The sequence below is a fragment of the Papio anubis genome, chromosome 4, assembly GCF_008728515.1.
Source record: "Papio anubis isolate 15944 chromosome 4, Panubis1.0, whole genome shotgun sequence".
NCBI lineage: Eukaryota > Metazoa > Chordata > Mammalia > Primates > Cercopithecidae > Papio > Papio anubis.
This window is the reverse complement of record NC_044979.1, coordinates 61,755,677-61,777,990: the sequence shown is the minus strand read 5'-3', so window position 1 is coordinate 61,777,990 and position 22,314 is coordinate 61,755,677. Positions and strand designations below refer to the sequence as shown.

Genomic DNA, 22,314 nt, shown 5'->3' with positions numbered 1-22,314 from the left:
AGATTTTTTTCTATTTCTATGAAATATTACATTGAGATTTTGGTAGGGGTTGCATTTAATCTGCAGATCACTTTGGTTAGCATGGACATTTTAATGATATTAGGTCTTCTGATCCATAGGCACATAATATTTTTTTTATTTGTGTCTTTTTTAGTTTCTTTCATCAGTATTATCATTTTCAGTGCATAGATTTTTCACCTTCTTGGTTAAATTTATTCCCAAATAGTTTCTTTTTGTAGCTATCATATATGATATTTTAAAATCTCTTTTTCAGATAGTTTGTCAGTGTTTAGAAGTTCATAGTGTAGGCTGAGTATAGTATAGGCTGATTTTTGTATGTTGATTTTATATCCTGTAACTTTACTGAATTTGTTTATTAATTATAACAGTATTTTGGTGGAGACTTGACTGTTTTCCATATATAAGATCATGTCATCTGCAAATACACAATTTTACTTTTTCTCCTCCAATACAGATGTATTTTATTTCTTTTTCTTTCCCAGTGCTCTGGGTAGGACTTCCAGTACTATGTTGATGGAATTAATGAGAATGGATACACACGTCTTAGAGAAAAACTTTCAACTTTCCATCATTGAGTATGATATTAGTTGCAGATTTGTCATACATGGATTTTAATATTTTGAGGTATATTCCTTGTATACACAATTTGTTGAGAGTTGTTTTTTTTTTTTTTATCATGAGAGGATGTTGAATTTTGTCAAATGCTTCTACATTTATTGAGGTGATCATATGCTTTTTGTTCTTCATTTTTTTAATGTGTAGCACATGTATTGATTTATGTATGTTGAAATCTTGTTGCATCCCAGTGATAAATCCCACTTGATCATGGTGTATGGTCATTTTAATATGCTGTTGAATTCAGTATGTTAGTATTTTATTGAGGAGTTTTGCATCTATGTTCATCAGGGATATTGGTCTGTAATTTTCCTTTGCAGCATCCTTATCTGGCCTTGGTGTCAGGGTAATACTGGACTTATACAATGAGTTTTGAAGTGTTTCTTCCTCTTCAATTAAAATATTAATCTTTAATTAACATTTTTATACATAGCAATTGACCGTGTTGTATTATTTCTTGTGAAGCATACTTTTAATATTTGGGTTGTGATAAAACCTATCTCCTCCTTTGTCAAAAGAAACATTTTATTTTCTTATACTATAGGATGAATACGTTTGAATTTTCCTTTTACTCTTAAATTTTGATTGAGAGATTTCTTTCTTATAACTTCTTTTTTCAGAAACATGATTTCCATTTTGCCTCATTTTACACATGATTTAAAGTTATACTTTAGTAATCTAAGCAAACTTCTGGGTATTTTATCTGTCAAATGATGTTATAAAATGAAATTTGTATTGTCCCTATATCTATGTCCAGTGGAGATGGCAGTGGCAATGATGATGATTTTGCCACTAGTTCAAATAGCATTTATATTTGTTAGGAAACACTTTCCTAGTATAAATTGATAATATTTTATGTTAAAATCTATCGTCTGAGTAGTAAGATACATTTAACTAACAGTTAAAAAGGAACAGTACGGAATATATGAATATCATAAAGATTATCAACATAACTAAGGTTAAATTATTAATAATTCAGTAAGGATACTTAAAGCAGAGAAGGCAACAGTTAAGGCAAGCATTTCTCATTCCTAAGTGCATCAACTACCCTAGCTTCCTAAGTCCATTCAATTAATTATTCATTTCTATGCAATCCATATAGTATTGGTTTAGTTTATTATTGTTAACTGGTTATGGTATTCATAAGATTTGATACTATTTTAGTCTGTTTTCTGCTACTATGACAGAATAGCAGAGACTGAATAATTTATAAAGAAAAGAAATTTATTTCTCAAATTTCTTCAGGCTGGTAAGTCTGAGATGACAGTGCTGGCATCTTGAGAGGACCTTCTTGCTCTGTCATGAAATAGTGAAAGGCATGCTCTTTCAAGTAAGCATACAACAGAGAGAGAGAGTAAGGAAATCAGGTTGAACTCATCCTTTGTACCTGGAACCCACTTTTGGGATAACTAACCCACTCCTGAAATAATGGCATTAATCCATCCATTAGGGCTTGTCCTTATTATCTCTTAAATGTCCTACCTACCTCCCAATACCATAACTTTGGCAATTAAATTGCAACATGAGTTTTTGAGGAGGCATTCAAACCACAGCAGACCAGTATTAATCTGTTAATATCATTTTATTAGAAAGTTAGTAAAAAGCATCCATTCTGGGCATTCTAACAAATAAATTGTGATATTAAACTAAGAAGAAGTTATAAACTGCAATCTACCTCAAATGAGATAATGACATTACATATCTGTTATTGGATAACTCCACATGTAATATTATTTTCTAGGGGTCAATCAAATTATACTAATGTACTCATATCCCTTATTCTGCCTCATTCAGCTGCTTTCTGATTCAGTCTGTTTCAAATAACACATAGAATGAAAAATACAATGAACTGTAGCTATAAAGTGGCTTTTGACATCTATACCAATCCTTCAAGGAAATACTGGACTGGATTGTTTTAGTGGTTGTAGTGATTAGAAATCGAATCCTATCATGATAATCTTCTAACAGGTTAGTCCACAAATCATAGCTAATTATATTCCCTTATTCATGCGAAGTATGTTTAAAAAGCATATATTTGCAAAAGTCATATTCAAGTGCAAGAAATATTACTTTTTCTGTAAATCAAATGTAATCAATTCCAATCTTTCTTTCATCTGTTGGTAGGAAATTGAATTGCATTCATCATTTGGTCCTTCCTGCCCTAAGTGCCTTGAGGAACTTCCAATTGAGGGTATTACACATTCTACAACACTGGAGTTTGGGCCTCTGCACATCAGTCCACACCACTAAGAGTGCAATATCAAAGCCTGCACACTTCCCTGATAATGAGTGGCTCCCTTAATTGTGCCCAAGTTTTCACAAAAGTAGTTTTGCCTTCATTGAGAGTCACAGAATCTAATGTACAACTTTCTAAAGGCACCTCTTGGCAATTTTTATTTAAAAAAATATGCTAGACATCTTCCATAGACAATATAAGCAAGCAGGATGCCAGTCCCTACTTCTTTTGGAATCTCCAACCACCATTTCCTCCCTAGCACTGACTCTGCACCTCCTATTCTTTTCATACTTCTTACATTATTTTCCTTCCCAGTAAGGTTCAGCCTAATTTTGCATCAATCTACCTTGAGAAATATGATATTGTCTTCTCTTCTGGGAGTGGAATGGGGAAAAGAGATAAGAGACCCAATCAAATTTTATTCATTTCTGTCACTGTTTACTCACCATAAGTGATATATCCCACAGCAACTTTCTCTTCATTCAATAATGTCTTCAGTTTTTGCATGTCCAAGTCTCCAAATAATATCAGCAGGTAGGCAATTAATACAATTTCCAAATTATCATGTTGTGTTGTAATTTAAATGGCATTACAAATAATATATGTTATTTTTGCTAAGTTTCACTTATTTGAACATAGTTTGCCTTCGAGTGGGCTAGCATGTAGGTTTAGTTGGCATCAGTTTAATGAGTTTTTCTATTTACTGATATATGTATTGGCCTGGGAAATGGTTGGGGTTCATATTTCTGTACTACCATTCTGTGGGATATTAGATAAGTCATGTCACCTCTTAGGTGTCACTTTTTAAATATATAGTATAACAGATTAAAACTAGAGTACTTATAAGGATCTTGCTTACCATATAACATTAGCCTAAAAAATGGTTGTGACTTGTGCTTTTGTAACACATTTGATTCATGAAATCCTTTTGAACAATATTTTTGTTGTTAACCATTAATACTGTAATATAAGTAAGAATCTGTTTATTTTACAATTATACTTTTTTTTGTGATTGGAGCTAAATCTATTTTAGATAGGTGAGTAAAAAAGTCATTGACTCTAAATACTTTCGACATACTTAGATCCAGAAAAGAAACACCAGTCAGCTCAGACCATTCAACTGTAGTCTTTGGTATTTCTTAATATTTTTTATTCAAAATGTAATGAAAAGTTTTAAAAATATGTAAATTTATTTCATTTGGGAGTTTATATATACAAGCCACACTTTGCTAATTTTAATTGCTTGTTCTTCACAAAATTTGAGCATGAAAGAAGGTACATGGAAAGTAAATTGTCCAAGATCACATCCCAAATCAATGACAGTTTCAAATATAGAATTTACCTTCTCTAATTCTGAGCAATTTAAAAAGATATCCAGGCTGTATAACATTTATCTAAAGAATTATTGTCAACAGTCCTGCCTAAAGATGGAAACAGAGTAGATTATCATAGCATATAAGTTTACATAGCAATCTGTTTCATTCATTTTATATTCAATATAAAAATACAGTGACTTAAAGCAAAAGAGTAGGGTGATACCACAAATCTCCTATATATGTATATTTAATACTACTAAAATTTGGAAGAATATTCATTTATAAAATTTGTGTTAAAATTTTTAATGAGTTTAAAATTATATTATCTTTATATTATGAAGAGATAAGATTATGACTTATCACATTTTTAAATGTATAATGGAGTAAAATTTTGGTATTTTGCATTTAAATCAACTTTGGGTTTAGTGGCATTAATGATAAATATTTGTCTGCTTGGCATGTAGATTTAAACCATATTTAGATTCAGACTGCAGATTGGATGTCCCATGCTGAGTTAACCAATCCAAATGTTACAAATCTAACAATGTAACAATGCTGAGAGAAAAGGAACTAGGTAAGGGGGATACCATTAGAGCCCTGGGGAGCCAAGACCAAGCCAAAGAACCTGGACAACTGCCACTGAGAGGGCCGTGAGAGGAGATGTGGGAAGTGCAAAAAAGAAAAATTAGATGACATGATTTCTATGCTTGGGGAAGTTTTACTATATATGTCGAGAACAGCTATAGATAAGGAAAATAATTAAGAACAAAATGGAAATTTTAGGATCCTAAAGTATTTTTTAAATTTCTTATGTAAACCTTCAGCTCAAAAAATGCATATTCACAAGTTGTAAACAAGCAGTTGTTTTGTGTTTCCCATTCTGTCATATTGTATTCTCCATCATAGGATGGAAATAAAACTAGAGCAGTCATCTAGCAAGTACAATCCCCTTGAGGGAGTCAAGGATAGAGGATTAACCAACTTGCTCAAGGGCGCCACAACTAGTAAATAACCAAACTACATGTGAACACAATTTGATTAGGGTGAAAAGAAAGTGTCAACAGTCAACTACCAACAGCAAGGTGGCTCATAAACCTTCTGATAAAGAAAATATTTGTCTATATAAAAGTAGTGTGTATTCTGTTTATTGAGAGAGAGGCAAATTTTAACTTTTAATGCTAAATATTACACAGAGCTCTATTTGAAAGCATTATTCCTATAGTTATTGGGTAAAAAAAAAATTATTATAGTTTTTAAACCAATTAAGATTTCATTTTCAATAAACTGAAATTCAGAGTACCTTCCTTACAGTACATCTCAAGCAACAGTGTCCTAGTTAATAGCAATTGTTCTTATGCCCTTATTCAGGTTGTGATGTTATTTTAAACTCACAACCCATGTACATCAGGGAAACAAGGTGTATCTAAGGGTACCTATTGAATAGGACCTGGAGAATGGTGAGGGGGCTAGAAGGCAGATTGAGCCTACTTTGATGAAAGTAGGCCAATTTTTATATATTTTGTATATTGAGGCTCTATTTTAAGTTTTGTTTGAACCATGAGTAAAAAAAACCAAAAATAATAGCAATAGTAATAACGAAAAATGGCAATATTATTATGAGATTAGCTCTTCAACACAATACTTTTCAACTTCACCATTTTATAAATGGGTAAAGAGATTGTACATGTATACACCATGGAATTCTATTCATCCAAACAAAGGAATGAGATCTCATCATCTGCAGCAACATGGCTGGAATTGGAGGTCATTATGTTAGATGAAATAAGCCAGTCATAGAAAGTAAAATATTGCATGTTCTCACTCCATATGTAGGAGCTAAACATGTTGATCTCATACAGATGGAGAATAAAATGATGGTTGCCAAAGGCTGGGAAGGATTTGAAGTGAGGCATGAAGAGGCTGGTTAATGGGTACAAAAATACGGTTGGAGAGAATAAATAAGATCCAGTTTTCAATAGCACAGTACAGTGAATATACTTAACAATAGTGTATTAGTCAGGGTTCTCTAGAGAGATAGAACTAATAGGATATATGTATATATGAAAAGGAGTTTATTAAGGAGAACTGACCCACACGATCACAACATAAAGTCACATGATAGGACGTCTGCAAGTTGAGGAGCAAAGAAACCAGTAGTGCATCAGCCTGAGTCCCAAAACCTCAAAAGTAGGAAGCCAACAATGTTCAAAGGCCCAAGAGTCCCTGCAAACCACCGGTGTACATCCAAGAGTCCAAAAGCTGAAGACGTTGGAATCTGATGTTCTAGGGCAGGAAGCATCCAGCACAGGAGAAAGATGAAGGCCGGAAGACTCAGCAAGTCTTCTCTTTCCAACTTCTTCTGCCTGCTTTATTCTAGCCACACTGGCAGCTGGTTAGCTGGTGCCCACCCAGACTGAGGGTGGGTCAGCCTCTCCCAGCTCATTGACTAAAATGTTAATCTGATTTGGCAACACCCTCACAGACACACCCAGGAGCAATACTTTGCATCCTTCAATCCTATCAAGTTGACACTCAGTATTAACCATCACAGAGAGTTTATTGTATATTTCAAAATAAATGTACTCAGGAAAATATACCTTAGTTTTGAATCTCTTATTATGACTGTGTCTCCTTATTCTGTAAATAAGCAGGACACTATTCAAATACTAATTTTTTCCTTTATCAAAGATTCTCCCCTTACTTTCTTTTTACTACTTCTTTTCATCCTTCTTTCCTTTCTTCCATCCTTCTTACCTTTCTCACTTTTATATAAATAGTATCAAAATTATAAAATGTGAAAAATATATAAAGTTTAAAAATAAAATCCACTTATCTATGTCTTTCTCATACGTTAACACTGCCTAACATTAAAATGAATGAGCAATTAGTATAATTGATTTGGACAGTTGTATTGAAACCCACTTGCAAGATGTGTTTGCTATTGACTCAGCCAGGGGAGATGGCCACGTTCAGCTGATCTTTTGCTGCTGCTGCTAGTGCTTTATAGAAGACTCCTGAGAGAGGTTGTTCAAATTTGGAAAATTAACCTATAGTCATGATTAATAATCTTAGTATGGAAAAGATAGCAAACAAATTTCAAACAATTTATACTACATATTTTTAAATTATGTTTGGGCTTTTATTTTTTTCAAGGTCTACTCCTGTGTTTTTTCATTTATTTATTCATTTATTAACATATTCATTTTCCTTTATCTTATTTTATTTTCCCATTCTTCTCTCCCTTCTGTGAACAACTATTATAATTTATGAGATGCTTGGCATTTATTCATAAAATATGTAATGATTTATTTTGCATGCATATTATTTAAATCAACATAAATACCATTACCTTATAGGTCAGATCCTGTTTCTCACTTGTTTTTAACTTGGCAAAGACTTTAGGATGGATCCACCTTCTGGTGTTAACACCTGGTATGGTCTGTTTCTTCCAGCCTCTGCCAAGTATTTTCATCATGAGCTTTCACAGTACTCTCAATGCCTCTTTCGCTTGATACCTCCACCTCCTCACAAATACCTACCCACAAAGAGAATTTTTAGGTGATAGAGTGTGTATATGCTTAATTTAACTACATTCTGCCACATTGCCCTCCAGAACAGTTTCACTCATGTGCATTCTCATTAAAATAATTACATGTTTATAAATTGTAAATAAGAGGTTGTTTTATTTTATCTACTTATAGTCATAGTATTCTCACATTATAGAGAGAAAATAAACCAGAACAACCATCTACCAAGAATATCTCCTTGATGAAGTCAAGGTCACCAATCCCACATCCCAATCAACACATGGCATTTTATGGTTTTCAAACGTGTCCCAATATGATGACAGTTAGGTAATATATTATGACTTCAATTTGCACTTTCTAATGACTAATGAATCTGGGGTTTTCTTCATATACTTGCAGAAGTTTTGGAACTTCCTCCTGTGTGAATGATCTTTATTTTACTAATTGCTTAGATATTTCCAACTGTTTTCTAGTAGACTATCATTTTTATTAACTTTTATAACATCATAAAATGTTAGACATAAACAAAGGGGATGAATTGGTGTAGTGCCTACCACATATGAAGTGTTAGAAAAATACATGTGGAATGAATAAAATGAACAGAAATCATGAACTTTTGTGTGGCATATGTTTGGGTGTAGAGTAACCTGTAGGAGTTTTAACTACCTGAATAATTTTCGTCAATAAGATGTTTTTGATGTAATGGTAAATAATAAATATAGATCAAGAAATAACATAACATGAATTTTTGTATTATAAAGAGAGGAATAACTTTTGCCCATTTAAGGAGCATAGAGTATTAAGTAATCCTAGAGATTATGAAAATACATATTTCAGAATATTTTATGTTAATATTTTTAAAGTTCTAGAATTACCTAATTATTGTCTTTTTCGGTGTTTAGTAGCCTATTAAGCCAGAGACTTTGCAAAAAATCCTATCATCACTGCTACACATTCAGCAAAAATCCAGACTTTCTTAATTTCCTGTTAAAAGCTATTAAAGGCCAAGCATGGTGACTCAAACCTGTAATCCCAGCACTTTGGGAGGCTGAGGCCAGTGGATCACTTGAGGTCAGGATTTCAAGACCAGGCTAGCCAACGTGGTGAAACCCTGTCTCTACTAAAAATGCAAAAACTAGCTGGGAGTGGTGGTGGGTGCCTGTAATCCCAGCTACTCAGGAGGCTAAGACAGGAGAATCACTTGAACCTGGTAGGCGGAGGTTGCAGTGAGCCTAGATCATGCCACTGCACTCTAGCCTGGGTGACAGAGCGAGACCGCGCCTCAAAAAATAAATAATAATAATAATAATAAGCTATTAAAATAGGTACTTTCAAGGAATTTAATTGAAGTCTCATCTGTGCAGTTTCATCCCTGAAATTTGTAATAATCTAAATACTTTAAATAAGTATTTAAATAATTTAAATAAAAGAAAATACAAATGTTTACTCATAATACTAAATAATAAATATAATTCACATGGGTACTATTTTCCAGAAAATCTTTCTAAAACGCAGTGTAAAAAGCTGTCTTGAGATAGAAAATGCTTACATTCAAACCTATTAAATGATAAAATACATTATTGAACATCCACAGAGCATAATAATTTTCAACAAATTTTTGCATGCATTTTTAAATAGTTTATATAATTTTACAATTAACAAATATTTTTCATATATATTTGAAATGCCATATTTAATTTTCATACCTACTAGGACCTCTTTTGAGATAAACAAGGAGTGATTTGTTATACCTGTACATCATTCATTATTTTAATATGGCTCATAGAATTTGTAGGAAGATAGACAATAGAAAAGGGAAATATTACTAAATGACTGTGTTCAGTGGTCATCTTCCCTATGGTGTCTCACTGTAGGCAATGAGCCAGGATAAAAAAATTGTCCCAATCTTTTGAACTGCAGCACTGAAACAACTAGGGTGGGAAACTGAGGTGGGGCAAAAAGAATTTCCATTGGTGTATTGTGGTATGGAGCAGATCATGTAGTTTACAGTGTCAGGTATATATCCAGGCAAGACCCTAGTTATCTGTATAATTTTTTCAGAAATTTTATTAACGATAGTAGTTTTTTAGAAGCATTTTTAAAAATTTTACAGGATAATTATGTTTTGTAAATTTGCCCTTTTATTTTGGCATGTGAAGAATGAACAGGTAAATTCAACAGAAAAAGCATGAAAATAAGTGACTATTCCTTTTCATAGTATGTGCTCCTGCAGAAATGTGACAATGCAATTTCTGAATTATAATAACTTTGAATTCAAAATCATCTGTTTATTAATGTAATCTTCTTCCTTATTTTTTTTAAAAAGTGCTTTATTTTCCTCTTTCAGCGTGCTATATTTTTCTTTAGTGGTGTTGTCACTGTCTTTTACATAATTTTCTCATTTTATATGTACAACAGCCTGGGATTGTTGAAATAAACCTAAGGCCCATCTGAAGATAAAGTTTCCTTGGAGTAAGTTATAGAAAAGTCATTCTTGTTTGTGTTATTGTGAGCCTTTTTATGGACTTCTTTTACTATTTGACTATAGTTTAAAAGCTTTTCCCTTTCTTACTTGCAAGTGATAATATGCTTTCTAATATATATCATAATCATTAAAACTTTTAAAGATACAATCATGCCATGTTTAGAATTTTCCACTGGAGCCAATGATGATCAATAGGTAATTTCACATAGGCATCTGTGAAGCTCGTTTTAAACCTAATGGTTCAGACCAGGCATGGTGGCTCATGCCTGTAATCCCAGCACTTTGGGAGGCAGAGGCGGGTGGATCATTTGAGGTTAGGAGTTTGAGACCAGCCTGGCCAATGTGGTGAAACCCTGTCTCTACTAAAAATACAAAAACTAGCCGGGCATGGTGGCACACACCTGTAATCCCAGCTACTTGAGAGGCTGAGACAGGAGAATCCCTTGAGCCTGGAAGGCGGAGCTTGTGGTGAGCAGAGATCGCAACACTGCACTCCAGTCTGGGTAACAGAGTGAGACCTGTCTTAAAAAAAAAAAAAAAAAAAAACTAATGGTTCAACAACATAATTGTAGTATTTAGACATTTTTCTCAAATAAAGCTGGTAGAGTTCACAAATACTTGAGCACTACCTTGGATGGGTTCATCTACTATATATACCCAGTTCACATAGCTGCATGTCAGAACAATGTGAATCATGCCACACATGGACCCCTCAATGACTTTGACAGCTCACATAAAATGGACCAAAGGAGCTAGATGTAAAATATTGAAATATTAATTATGTTATACTTTTATTTTTTCTGTGAAATTATCTTTTTAGATAGGAAAAATGAAATGCCCTGACCAGGTCAGGCCAGGCCAGCTACATAATTTATAAAACCCAATGCAAAATTAAAATGTGGGTTCTTTGTTCAAATGTTATTAAGAATTTCAAGATGACAACAGTAGAGCAGTAAACCAAGCATAGGCCTTTCTGAGCACAGGGCCTTGTACTGGTGCACAGGTCACATACCCATGCAGCTACCCTTCCTATAACCTCCCTAGTATTCCTCAATTCAGGGATGTCTGGCATGCAGTGAAGAAAAAGACACGAAGTGGCATTCTATTTCATCTGGAGAAAATAGAAGCTACAACAGTTTCTGAAATGGAGAAATCCAAATGACTTTTTTCTACTACTCCCATTTCATGATAAAATACCAAATACATTCCTCTAGTAGCTTGTTCCCCACAGAAAAATTATATTGGGGGTTCTAATTGTTTGTTTTATTTCCTATACGAAATTGGTCTAAGCAGTATACATTCAATAATGTTTTTTATGGCAGTGTGAACAGAATGCATGCGTTTGATAATACTAAACAGATTTTCAAAAGCAAAATTTTGCATGTTGTATTAAATATATTTTATGTGTTCAGGTAAGTTAATGAGATCAAACTACATCATGGTTTTGGTATTAATGTTGCAGAGAACTTGGAATTGATGTTCTCTGAAATGGTGTGCTGAGTTGACTTCTAAATGCAAATAAATGTCTTCGATGCCCTATGTACCCAGACTGGAGATAGCACACATTTGATTTTATATTCAATTTGTCTTTTTAGGGATGCAAGTATTGGAATGGAATGGAATTCCCTTGACTTCTAAAACATATGAAGAAGTTCAGAGTATCATTAGTCAGCAAAGTGGGGAAGCAGAAATATGTGTAAGACTGTGAGTTTTTCCCCATCTTTCTGTTTCCATTTTTTGGCTATCCATGACTCTTTTAATTTAAAATTGTTAAGGTGGAACCTTTGCCAGTTAGCAAGATTTTCTGTAATTATAAAATAAAGTGAATCAAAGCCTAAAGCATAGAAAGAATTCAGCTAACTTAGTTTCTGATTGTGTCAACAGCCTCTTCCCTTTCATGCTTTTATGGAAACGTGCTTCATTTAAATGAAAGCCTGAACCCATTTAGATTTCATGGATATGTATTTACAAATGAACTTACACTTAATTCATAAAGATTTCACCTTAAATAATCATTTTTATCAGCTCTGACTTTTAACAGCATTGCAACTATATATTTGTTTAGGAGGGTAAGCATGCTTTGGAGTTGCTTTATATCATTAACCACTTCTCATTTACCTACTGAAAAAAATTAAGGGTAGTTGGAAAAAAGTGCTGTTTGTCTCAGATTTCCTCAATATCTTTCTTAATGTTTTGTTTTAATTTTTAGGGACCTCAATATGCTATCAGATTCTGAAAATTCCCAGCATCTGGAACTTCATGAGCCACCAAAAGCTGGTAGGTAAAAGAAATTTAGTTTCAACTGTAAATAAAGAGGTAGATATAGAAGTAGTTGGAGAGGCATATGTAATTGTAGATGAAGATATAGACATAAACACAGATATAGACCGAGATAAAGTTATGAATAGATTGTTAAATATATTTATATAATTATAAGCAAAATCTAGGGCATTGTAGCTACAGTTTTAGCATTCTGGGGAAATAAGTATTTGCATGTTAGTCCCCTTAAACAAGTTCACGTAAAATCCTTGCTGCATGAATTCACAGTTTTAATTCTTTAAATATGAATTCATCCTTTGAAAGTAACGCTTGGAGCCATTTCTTTTTGGGTTTACATAATTTTTAGAGCATACTTGATTCTTTTTAGAATAACTGGGTTTAAAAAAATCTTATTTCTGAACCTTTTCATTTCCTTTTTATAGTAAACAAAAATCAACATGTAATTTCATAAGTACACGGTGAGATAGATTTAATTCTTTCTTTGGATAACAAATATAATCTACAAATTTGTTAGATCTATTGTAAGATTAAAAATATCACCTTTTCCTATGTTAAATAAATTTTTGTTGAGCACTTTCTACTCTTACAGCCACAGTTCTAGTAGTCTGGCTTATTGCACTAAGCACAATAGACCAAGTGCTATACGAATTTTAATACATTTGTAAATATAAATAAACCCATTAAAACTTTCCCCTTAGAAAATTTTCTCCTTAGAGAAAGAATGATGTAAAATTTAGGGAAGGAAAAGCAGCTAATCATACAAATTAAATTCCAATGGATAAAATAGGATATTGCATCATTCAAACAATTCTCTATGTAAAATATTAAAAACATTTTTCTGAAGATGCAACAGGAACTTCACTATTCCTCTGTAATTCAGCATTATGTTACTCTTCTTGTAGACTTCCTTGGAAACTGATACATAGAAGTGCAATTAAGTTAATTTCATTTTTAAAGTTTAGCTTATTTTATAAGTAATGTTTTACCTTTGTCACCTAGAACTCACATAGTTCCATGGTATTATGGAGAAGTATGTAAATCTATTTCATTTTGTTGTAGTGGATAAGGCGAAATCCCCAGGGGTTGATCCTAAGCAGTTGGCAGCAGAACTCCAGAAGGTTTCACTACAGCAGTCACCGCTGGTTCTGTCATCGGTTGTTGAAAAAGGATCTCATGTTCATTCAGGTCCTACATCAGCAGGATCCAGTTCCGTTCCCAGCCCTGGGCAACCAGGGTCCCCGTCAGTGAGCAAAAAGAAGCACAGCAGCAGCAAGGTGAGGAGTGTTTGATGTGACCTCTGACCCACTTGTTTTCTAGCTCTTTTTTCAGACCAGAGATAGAAAATAAAATATCATTTTCTAAAGTATTTTTCTTATGATTTCTCATTTCCAGATGATCTGTCAAAACAAGAAACATTTTTTCTCTTCTGAGTACAAAACTCATCAAGATGTACCAGGATGATGTATTTCTACATCTTTTAAATATTTCAGTAGTTATTATGAGGGGCTTGAAAAATGTCTCTGATACTTTATATTTTCTGGCTCTCTTTGTTGTTGCATGTATCTGAGCTTTGTATATAGAATATTAGCTTTGCATCTTTTAGGAAACAAAAGGTACATATTACATTAGATTTTATAATTAAGTAAAAAGGACACAGCGATAAAGAAAATTTAAGACAATAACAAACAAGGAAAACCAGTAACATATTATCACCACTTTGAACTTTATCCTCAATTCCATATTAAGCACTTTTTATTGATGCAAATCTTCATTCAAAACAAATGCTTCCAATGCTATTGTTTCAAAGTGCCAAGGAATTTTAAAAAAAATAAAATTATTTTTTAACCTTATAAAAAGCAGAGGAAATATAGACAATTGATGATTTCCCTCATAGATTTGATTCTTAAGAAAAACTATCCCTGTAGTTGATAAATACATGGGGAAAAAAGTGTCCTTTTGTTTAAACATGAATAAAGGTTTATCTTTATATAGTGAAATATATGGGAAGGACAGGCTATATATGCTTAGGTCAAGTGACCAGACATAAAAAATAAAGTTTGTTTTTTAACTATAAAAATACAGCAGATGTCACCAAACAGAGAATCCTTTTATTCAGAAGCAAACAACAAAAGTAGGTTGACCTTAATCATTGCATCATAAAATGATTTGTTTGAAACTAAATATAGAAAAGCTTCATAAGCAAAGTAATTTCAAGGGCAGTTAGACTAAATTTTGAAATAAGTTTTAACACAACTACATTTTACCACAAGCAATTATGTGCTAATTTTGAATAATTACCTTATAGAGGCTCTATTTTGATAATCATTTAAAAATAATTAATAAACTAGCCAACTAAAATACCAACATAATTAATACTAAATTCTGTTTTGTAGATGTTTCTATGTTATAAAAATATAATTTGAACATATTTGAAAACAACTTCTTTTTAAATTAAGCAATTAACCGTCTCATACAATATTGCTTATATTTTTAAATTTTAAATTATTTTAAATTAACAAATAAAACTCATATATGTTTATACTGTACAGCATGAGGTTTTAAAATATGTATACATTGTGGCCGGGCATGCTGGCTCATGCCTGTAATCCCAGCATTTTGGGAGGCTAAGGCAGGCAGAGCACTTGAGACCAGGAGTTCGAGACCACCCTAACCAACACAGTGAAACCCCATCTCTACCAAAAAATACAAAACTTAACCAGGTGTGGTGGCATGTGCCTGTAGTCTCAGCTACTCAGGAGGCTGAGGTGGGAGAACCACTTGAACATGGGACACGGAGTTGCAGTGAGCAGAGATCACACCACTGCACTCTAGCCCAGGGGACAGAGTGAGACTCTGTCTGGAAAAAAAAACAAACAAACAAACATGAATACGTTGTGGAATGGCTACATCGAGCTAATTAACATGGATTACCTCACTTATTTTTTGTGGTCCAAACACTTTAAATCTACTCTTCATTCCTCTGAAGTATTTGGCTTAAAAAAAAATTTTTTTTAATCTACTCTCTTCACAATTTTCAACAATATAATACATTTACTATTAACTGTAGTCACCATGTTGTATAACAGAGCTTTTAACTTCCCCCTAAAAGAAGTTTGTACCCTTTGACCATATTCCAATCTTTCCTTTTCTCTTAGCCCCTGGTAACTACCATTCTTCTCTATGCTTCTGTAAGTTCAATTTTGTTAGATTGCACATATGAGTGAGATAATGTGGCATTTATCTCTCTATGCATGAATTAGTCCACTTAACATAATGTCCTTCAGGTTTATCCATCTTATTACAAATGACAGGACTTCCTTGTTTTTTAAGGCTAAATAGTATTCTGTTGGTATATATAACACATTTTCTTTACCTCATAATCAATTGATAGACACTTAGGTTGGTATTATATCTTGGCTATTGTGAATAATACTGCAATGAACCTGAGATTGTTGGTATCTCTGACGTACTGATCTCATTTCCTTTGCATATATGCTCAGCAGTGAGATTGCTGGATCATATGGTAGCTCGATTTTTAATTTTTTTGAGGAACCTCCATACTGTTTTCCATTATGGATATATCAATTTACAATCCCAACAACAGTGTGCAAGCGTCCCCTTTCTCCACATTCTCACCATCACTCACTATCTTTTTTCTTTTGGATAACAGTCACTTTGACTGGGGCGAGTTAATATCTCATTATAGTTTTAATTTGTATTTCTCTGATGATTAAAGTTGTTGATTTTTTATATACCTCTTAGTCATTCGTATGTCTTCTTCTGAGAAATGTCTATTCCAAATCTCTGCACATTTTTAATTCAGGTTATTTGTGTTCCTGCTGTTGAGTTGTTTGACTTTCTTGTATATTTTGGATATTAACACCCTGTCAGATGTATGGTTTGCAAATATTTTCTCACATTCTGTAAGTTGTCTCTTCATTCTGTTGATTGAAACAATCAGCTGCTGATTGGCTATGCAAAAGCTTTTTAGTTTGTTATACTTCTATTTTTTATTTTTGCTTTTGTTGCCTGTGCTTTTGGAGTCATGTCCAAAAAATCTTTTCTCAGACCAATGTCATAGAGCTTTTCCCTTATGTTTCTCTCTAATAATTTTAAATTTTCAGGTCTTATATTTAAATCTTTAATCTATTTTGAGATGATTCTTATACATGGTGTGAGATAAGGGTCCAATTTTATTGCTCTGCATGTGGGATGTCCAGTTTTCCCGGTACCATTTATTAGAGAGACTATCCTTTGCCCATTATGTGTTCTTAACATCTTTGTTGAAAGTCAATTGACTGTAAATGAATGTGTTTATTTGGGGATTATCTATTGTTTTCCATTCCATATGTCTGTCTGCTTTTATGCCATACCATGCTGCTTTGATTACTATAGCTTTGTGGTGGATTTTGAAGTCAAGTAGCATAATTCCTCTGGTTTTGTTCTTTTAGCTCAAAATTGCTTTGGCTATTAGAGTCTTTTGTGGCTCTAAATGAATTTTAGGATTGTTTTACTAGTTCTATAAAAATTTCTTTGGAATGTTTATAGAGAAAGTGATTGAGTGGGTGATTCACTCTGGAAGGGAGCCGGGAGGTGCTGAGCATTAAGCAAAGAAGTAAAAGAAGGACTTTTCTACCTTCTGTGCTCCTCAGCAGTTCTTGTATTAAACCAGTCTTTTACTTGATGAATGTATTTTAAACATTACTATATAGATCTTTAAAACCTGTAAATACTTAATTAAGTGCTTTAAACCTAAAGTGTTCATTTTCTTAAGTAATTGAAAATACTGCTGGTATAAAATTACAGCTTCAAAGCAGGCTTACCAAAATGAAAAACAGATTTATGCATCTATAAAATTAAATGTGTATTGAGAACCGTAAGTAGACACCATTATTCTGAAGCAGCCAAATGGATAAAATATATTTTCCAAGCAGTTGCTCTGACCAAATAGAAACTAATTTCAGAAGAAAGCCGAAATGATAAATTCTGTGAATAATGTATCTATTAATGCAATATGTGTTCTTTAATATTACAGCCTACTGATGCAACAAAGGTTGTCTCTCATCCAATTACGGGAGAAATTCAGGTATGAAGTTTTTTAAAAAGTCGCCATTATATAACTTTTTTTGGTTTATTGAAATTGTAAACACACTGTTAGGATTTTTCTTATTCTGTAACATATACAGAACTGTAAAGGAAAAATGCAATTTTATAGAATAGTATATTAATACAAATATATGTTTTATGAATTCCAATCATAGCTATGTATTTCTATACTTTGAAATCTGCCTGGTATCTTAGCAGTGTCAACATGTTTTGTGCCTCAGTTTCTTTATATTTGTCTAATGTATTTTAAACATAACAGATTCTCCTGGAAATTTGAAGTTTCCTCTTTAAGAGTTTCATAAGTCTACTGGATTTTTTCTTCTTTTAATCAAAAATTGCTTTAAAAATTGCTGAATAGTTCTTGTAGAGAAGTATTTTTCATACCATGGGTCATAACTGCTTTGTAATTTATAAAATTAGTTTAATAAATTTTCATCAGGAAAATAACATAAAAGTAGATAAAGAAAAATGTATAAAAATAAAAAGATCGTCATCTTTTAAAATTCTCTCTGTGTGTTTTGTTATTCATATATTTCTAATTGTGGGTCATAGTAAAAAAAAAAAAAAAAAAAAAACTTTAAAACCTGCACCTTAGGTGATACCAAAAAGTAATTTAGAGTGAATAAGAAATAGTATATAGAAAGAATTAACACTACGAAATAGTAACTAATTGAAAATAGTATGTTCCAGATGAAAGAGTAAGTCTTAGCTGCATCTCTAATACATTCTAGAGGAAATTTTCACAAAAGACTTCACACAGTATAACAGAAACTTGAATTAATTTGAAGATAAGCATAAAGAAAGGGAGATTATATTCCTAGGAGAAGAAACAGTACAATTAAAGGTACTGTTGTCCGAGAGTAATGGTTGAAGAATCAGCTTTGAGAAATAGGTTAATACTAAATTAAAAAGAACCTTGAACATAATCCTAAGAATGTTAGCCACTATGTAATATACCATGATCTCTATTTTGGAGTAAGAGAGAGACTATTCGAAAAGAATGTGTAATAAAAATTCATATGGCAGTGACCTACAAGAAATATTATAAAGGGAAGGACATTGAGGCAAAGAAACCAATTAAGTGATTATCCAGAACCCACTACAAAGCAAAAGTGGAGTATGAGTGTGGAAATGGAGAAAATGTGCAGAAGGTTGACACGTTACTAAGAACAAACTAACAGAACTACCCTGATGACCTCTATCCTCCCGATCTGCCTGTTTCTCTATTTCCAACTTCCAGAAAGCCTATTTTTCACTGACCTCATCTTTCTTCGTTTCACAAGCAGCAAAGAAAATGCTAGAATTTCTGATTCTTAATAGCCTTCTTTCTCTTTCCTACTATTTTGAAACTTCTGTCCTTGAACTAGTATTTCTTTTGGACTTTTTTTTTGTTTTTATTGTTGTTGTTTGTTCTAATTTTATTTTGCTTTCCCTTAAGGAGTAAGATGTAATTTTGTAGTTGAAATTTACCCTGCTATTATTTCTTCTTAATTTGGGGGATATTTTCTTAAGGCAGTGATTTCAATTTATTATTATTATTATTATTATTTTTAATTATTATTATTATTAATTATTATTTTCTTTTAGCAAAGGCTCATTTCTAATGAAACCTTATGTAGATACCCAAACCACAAATCTGTCAGCACTGGAGTCGCTGTGATTGAAGATTGCTGGGGCATTCCATTCTCTCTCAAAGCTGACCCTGAGCAACTCTAGATGTTTCCTAAGGCCATACAGAGCAAATTTTAAAAAGCACTCTCTTCGGGTGGCCTGCAAGTTTTCATTTCAATAAGAAATGGTTTGGGTGCTTCATCATTTAAAAGAGGATTCTAAGGCTGGCAGAGAAAGGAGAGAATGGGGAAGTTTTTCTCTTTAACTAAAGATCTGGAAGCTGTTTGAAATTTCAGTGGTATTAATTACAGGTTATTTTATATTCTGTATTTCCGTGCCAGATTATAGCATACAGTTGCTGCATGATGCCATACAGTTCTAAACTCCCCATTTCTCCTCTTCTTTAATGGTACTTTGCTTTCTTTTTCACTGTGCTTTTATTACGGTCAGGGACTCTAGTCTTTTCTAGATGGAGATAAGCAATTGAAGATGTATTTTCTGACAGGAAACATAATAAGATCAAAATTATGCTAAAATGAGGATTTATTTTCATTATGAAGTTTTACAGGAAAGTATGACTCATCTGAGTTATCCTATTTTAAATATAAATGCAGCATGTCTGTTTTATATGGATTATTTTAAAAGTAGTATTTTTCTATATGGATTTGCCCTTGAAATATGTATCCCTTCCCCTCTATTATTTAATAAACAAAAGTAACATCAAACAGAATTAAGGTTTATTCTAAATGATGCTGAAAGAGTCTTTCAATTGTAAAAGAAAAAAAATGCTTAACTCAATTATTTTGAATTATGCAGTTTTCTCAAATATTTGTTTGAATTATGTCTTTTAGTATTCAGCCACAATTGTGCAACAGCCAGTAAGCATCTATAAAACAATGCCTCTTCTTTCTTCAGCTTCTAAAATTAAAAGAAAAAAAGATTATTCTAGTATCTCACTCTATTAGGAAAGCTAGTACCGAAAGGTATCCATAGGTTTAATATCAGATAATGTAACATAAAAAAGAGGTAGTAATCTGTGTATTCTTAAATATTCTTACACTTCAGTGCCGACAGCTTTATCTTTAAATAACAGTTCCACCCCGCTGCTAATTATTTGGCAAAATGCAAATAATACTTTATAATAACTTACCAATTAGTTAATTTCTTTGAAAATTCTGGAAATTGTTGTTAATAAACATTAACAACATTTACTATTTTCCTAAGAGTAGCAATTTAATTAAAAAATATAACCAGCATTCTAATATATGATTTTCCTTCTAAATAAACTTTAAACAGGCCAGGCCTTTTCACCGTGGAAAGAATGAACAGCATGTTTGCTAGGAATTAAAATATGCCTGGGAGCTCTCAATTAAATTAGACATTAACTGGTCTGTTTGGCTTCAAATAAAATGAAAATGAAAGTTGATGCTTCTTACAAGAATTTTCTTAAAAACATATTAGTAAATATTGAATGATAATGTATAACATGCTTTAAAAAACTTATGGAATATTTTTCTGTCTCCTAAAGCTTCAAATTAACTATGATCTTGGAAATCTCATAATACATATTCTCCAAGCAAGAAATCTTGTTCCTCGAGACAACAATGGTTATTCTGACCCTTTTGTGAAAGTGTACCTTCTTCCAGGGAGAGGGTAAGTAAAATGAAGAAGTATTTCATCTCATGTTTTAAAACAATAGTATAGTGTTTTCTATTCTTTAATTTCAGCACCTCATTTTAATTGACTTTATTATCTTTTCCTTACTTTCCTCCACACGTCATATTTATTTATTTCCAATTAGTAAATAAGGTGGAATTAAAAACTTATAATTAAGCCTTACAGGGTTCTAGAAGAACAGTGATCAAAATGAAACCAGCCTCCAACAGAGCAAATCAGCCTTTCAATTCTGGAAATCACTCCTGTGATGAACTATCAGATTCACCATGAAATCATTTAAGGAATTATTTGTGTCAAAGTTAAAGAATTGGCTTACCTTCCCAAATTTATCTGAGAAATCGATATTCAAGGACTCACAAGTTACTGTTTATTTTTATAGGACATGTGTATTTCCCAATATGTTAGTGTTGATTAAAGGGTTCCCTGATGTATCCTTATTTATAGGCGTATTTCCAAATCACTGATTTAAAAATTATAAAATAACACAAAGTAATATTAGAAGTATTGACTTTGGTAAATAAATAAAAAATATCTCTTTGAATCTCTTGTGTGATGTATAAATTGTTGATATAGTCAAGTGTTTTTTGGAGATATTTAACTCTCACATAAGGCAAATTGCTGTGATCTGGTATATAAGTCAGTACTCAAGTATGGTTTTGAAACACTGATTTGAACCCTACAAATTATTATCCTTCACTTGAACAATTCATATCAGCCAAATTAGCAAGATGGAAACATAAGATCAACAAATGGAGGTAAAATAAAAAGAATTTTGAGTTGGTAATTTAAAGAAACTGGTTTTATTTTCTTTTCATTTTCCTTTTAATTTGTGGAGTGACATTTGAATTTTCCCTTTAACTTGGAAATTTTCCACTGTGGAACACAAGTAGAAGGAATACTTTGACCCACCATGTACCCATCACGCAACCTCAACAGTTATCACTTAGTGACCAATCACGTTTCATTTTTCCTCATACACTCATAAATCTCAGCTATTATAATTATTTCTGCAAATATTTTAGTATATATTTCTGAAAAATAAAACTCATTTAAAAATAACCTTAATACCTTGTATAAACACATATTTAAATTGTTCAAATAATTGTTTGGTTGCCTCATAATATTTTCCTAGTTGGTTTGATGATCTAATTGATATTTACAGAATATACTACCCGTCAATAGCAAATTACATATTCCCTTCAAGTACACATGGAGCATTCACCAAAATAGACTATTTTCTAGGACATAAAATAATCTCTGGCAAATTTAAAAGCATTTTAATTATGTGAAGTGTATTCTTTGACTGTAGTTGGTTTGTTTAAAGAAGATCCAAATTAGAGCTATACGCTGAACTTCAGTCTGCTGCTTAGTATTTATATCACCACAGGCAGATCACCAATTTCTTTGAAATTCAGTATTCTTGTCAACCCTGAGAGCCAA

The 22,314-nt window shown here is 32.4% G+C and overlaps 1 protein-coding gene across 7 annotated transcripts in view; it reads left to right on the top strand.

Moving 5' to 3' along the window:
• The window catches only part of PCLO (piccolo presynaptic cytomatrix protein), a 417,094-nt gene that overhangs the window by 312,340 nt on the left and 82,440 nt on the right, over positions 1 to 22,314 (top strand). For 6 of the 7 annotated variants that reach the window (XM_031665281.1, XM_031665280.1, XM_021936115.2 and 3 more), the window contains exons 11-15: positions 11,796 to 11,904; positions 12,410 to 12,477; positions 13,540 to 13,754; positions 17,516 to 17,566; positions 20,726 to 20,850. In XM_031665281.1, coding sequence (XP_031521141.1) covers positions 11,796 to 11,904; positions 12,410 to 12,477; positions 13,540 to 13,754; positions 17,516 to 17,566; positions 20,726 to 20,850 — 568 coding nt within the window. Of the gene's footprint in view, positions 1 to 11,795; positions 11,905 to 12,409; positions 12,478 to 13,539; positions 13,755 to 17,515; positions 17,567 to 20,725; positions 20,851 to 22,314 lie in introns of those variants that run through there. The other variant, XR_004183192.1, reaches the window with a different exon arrangement.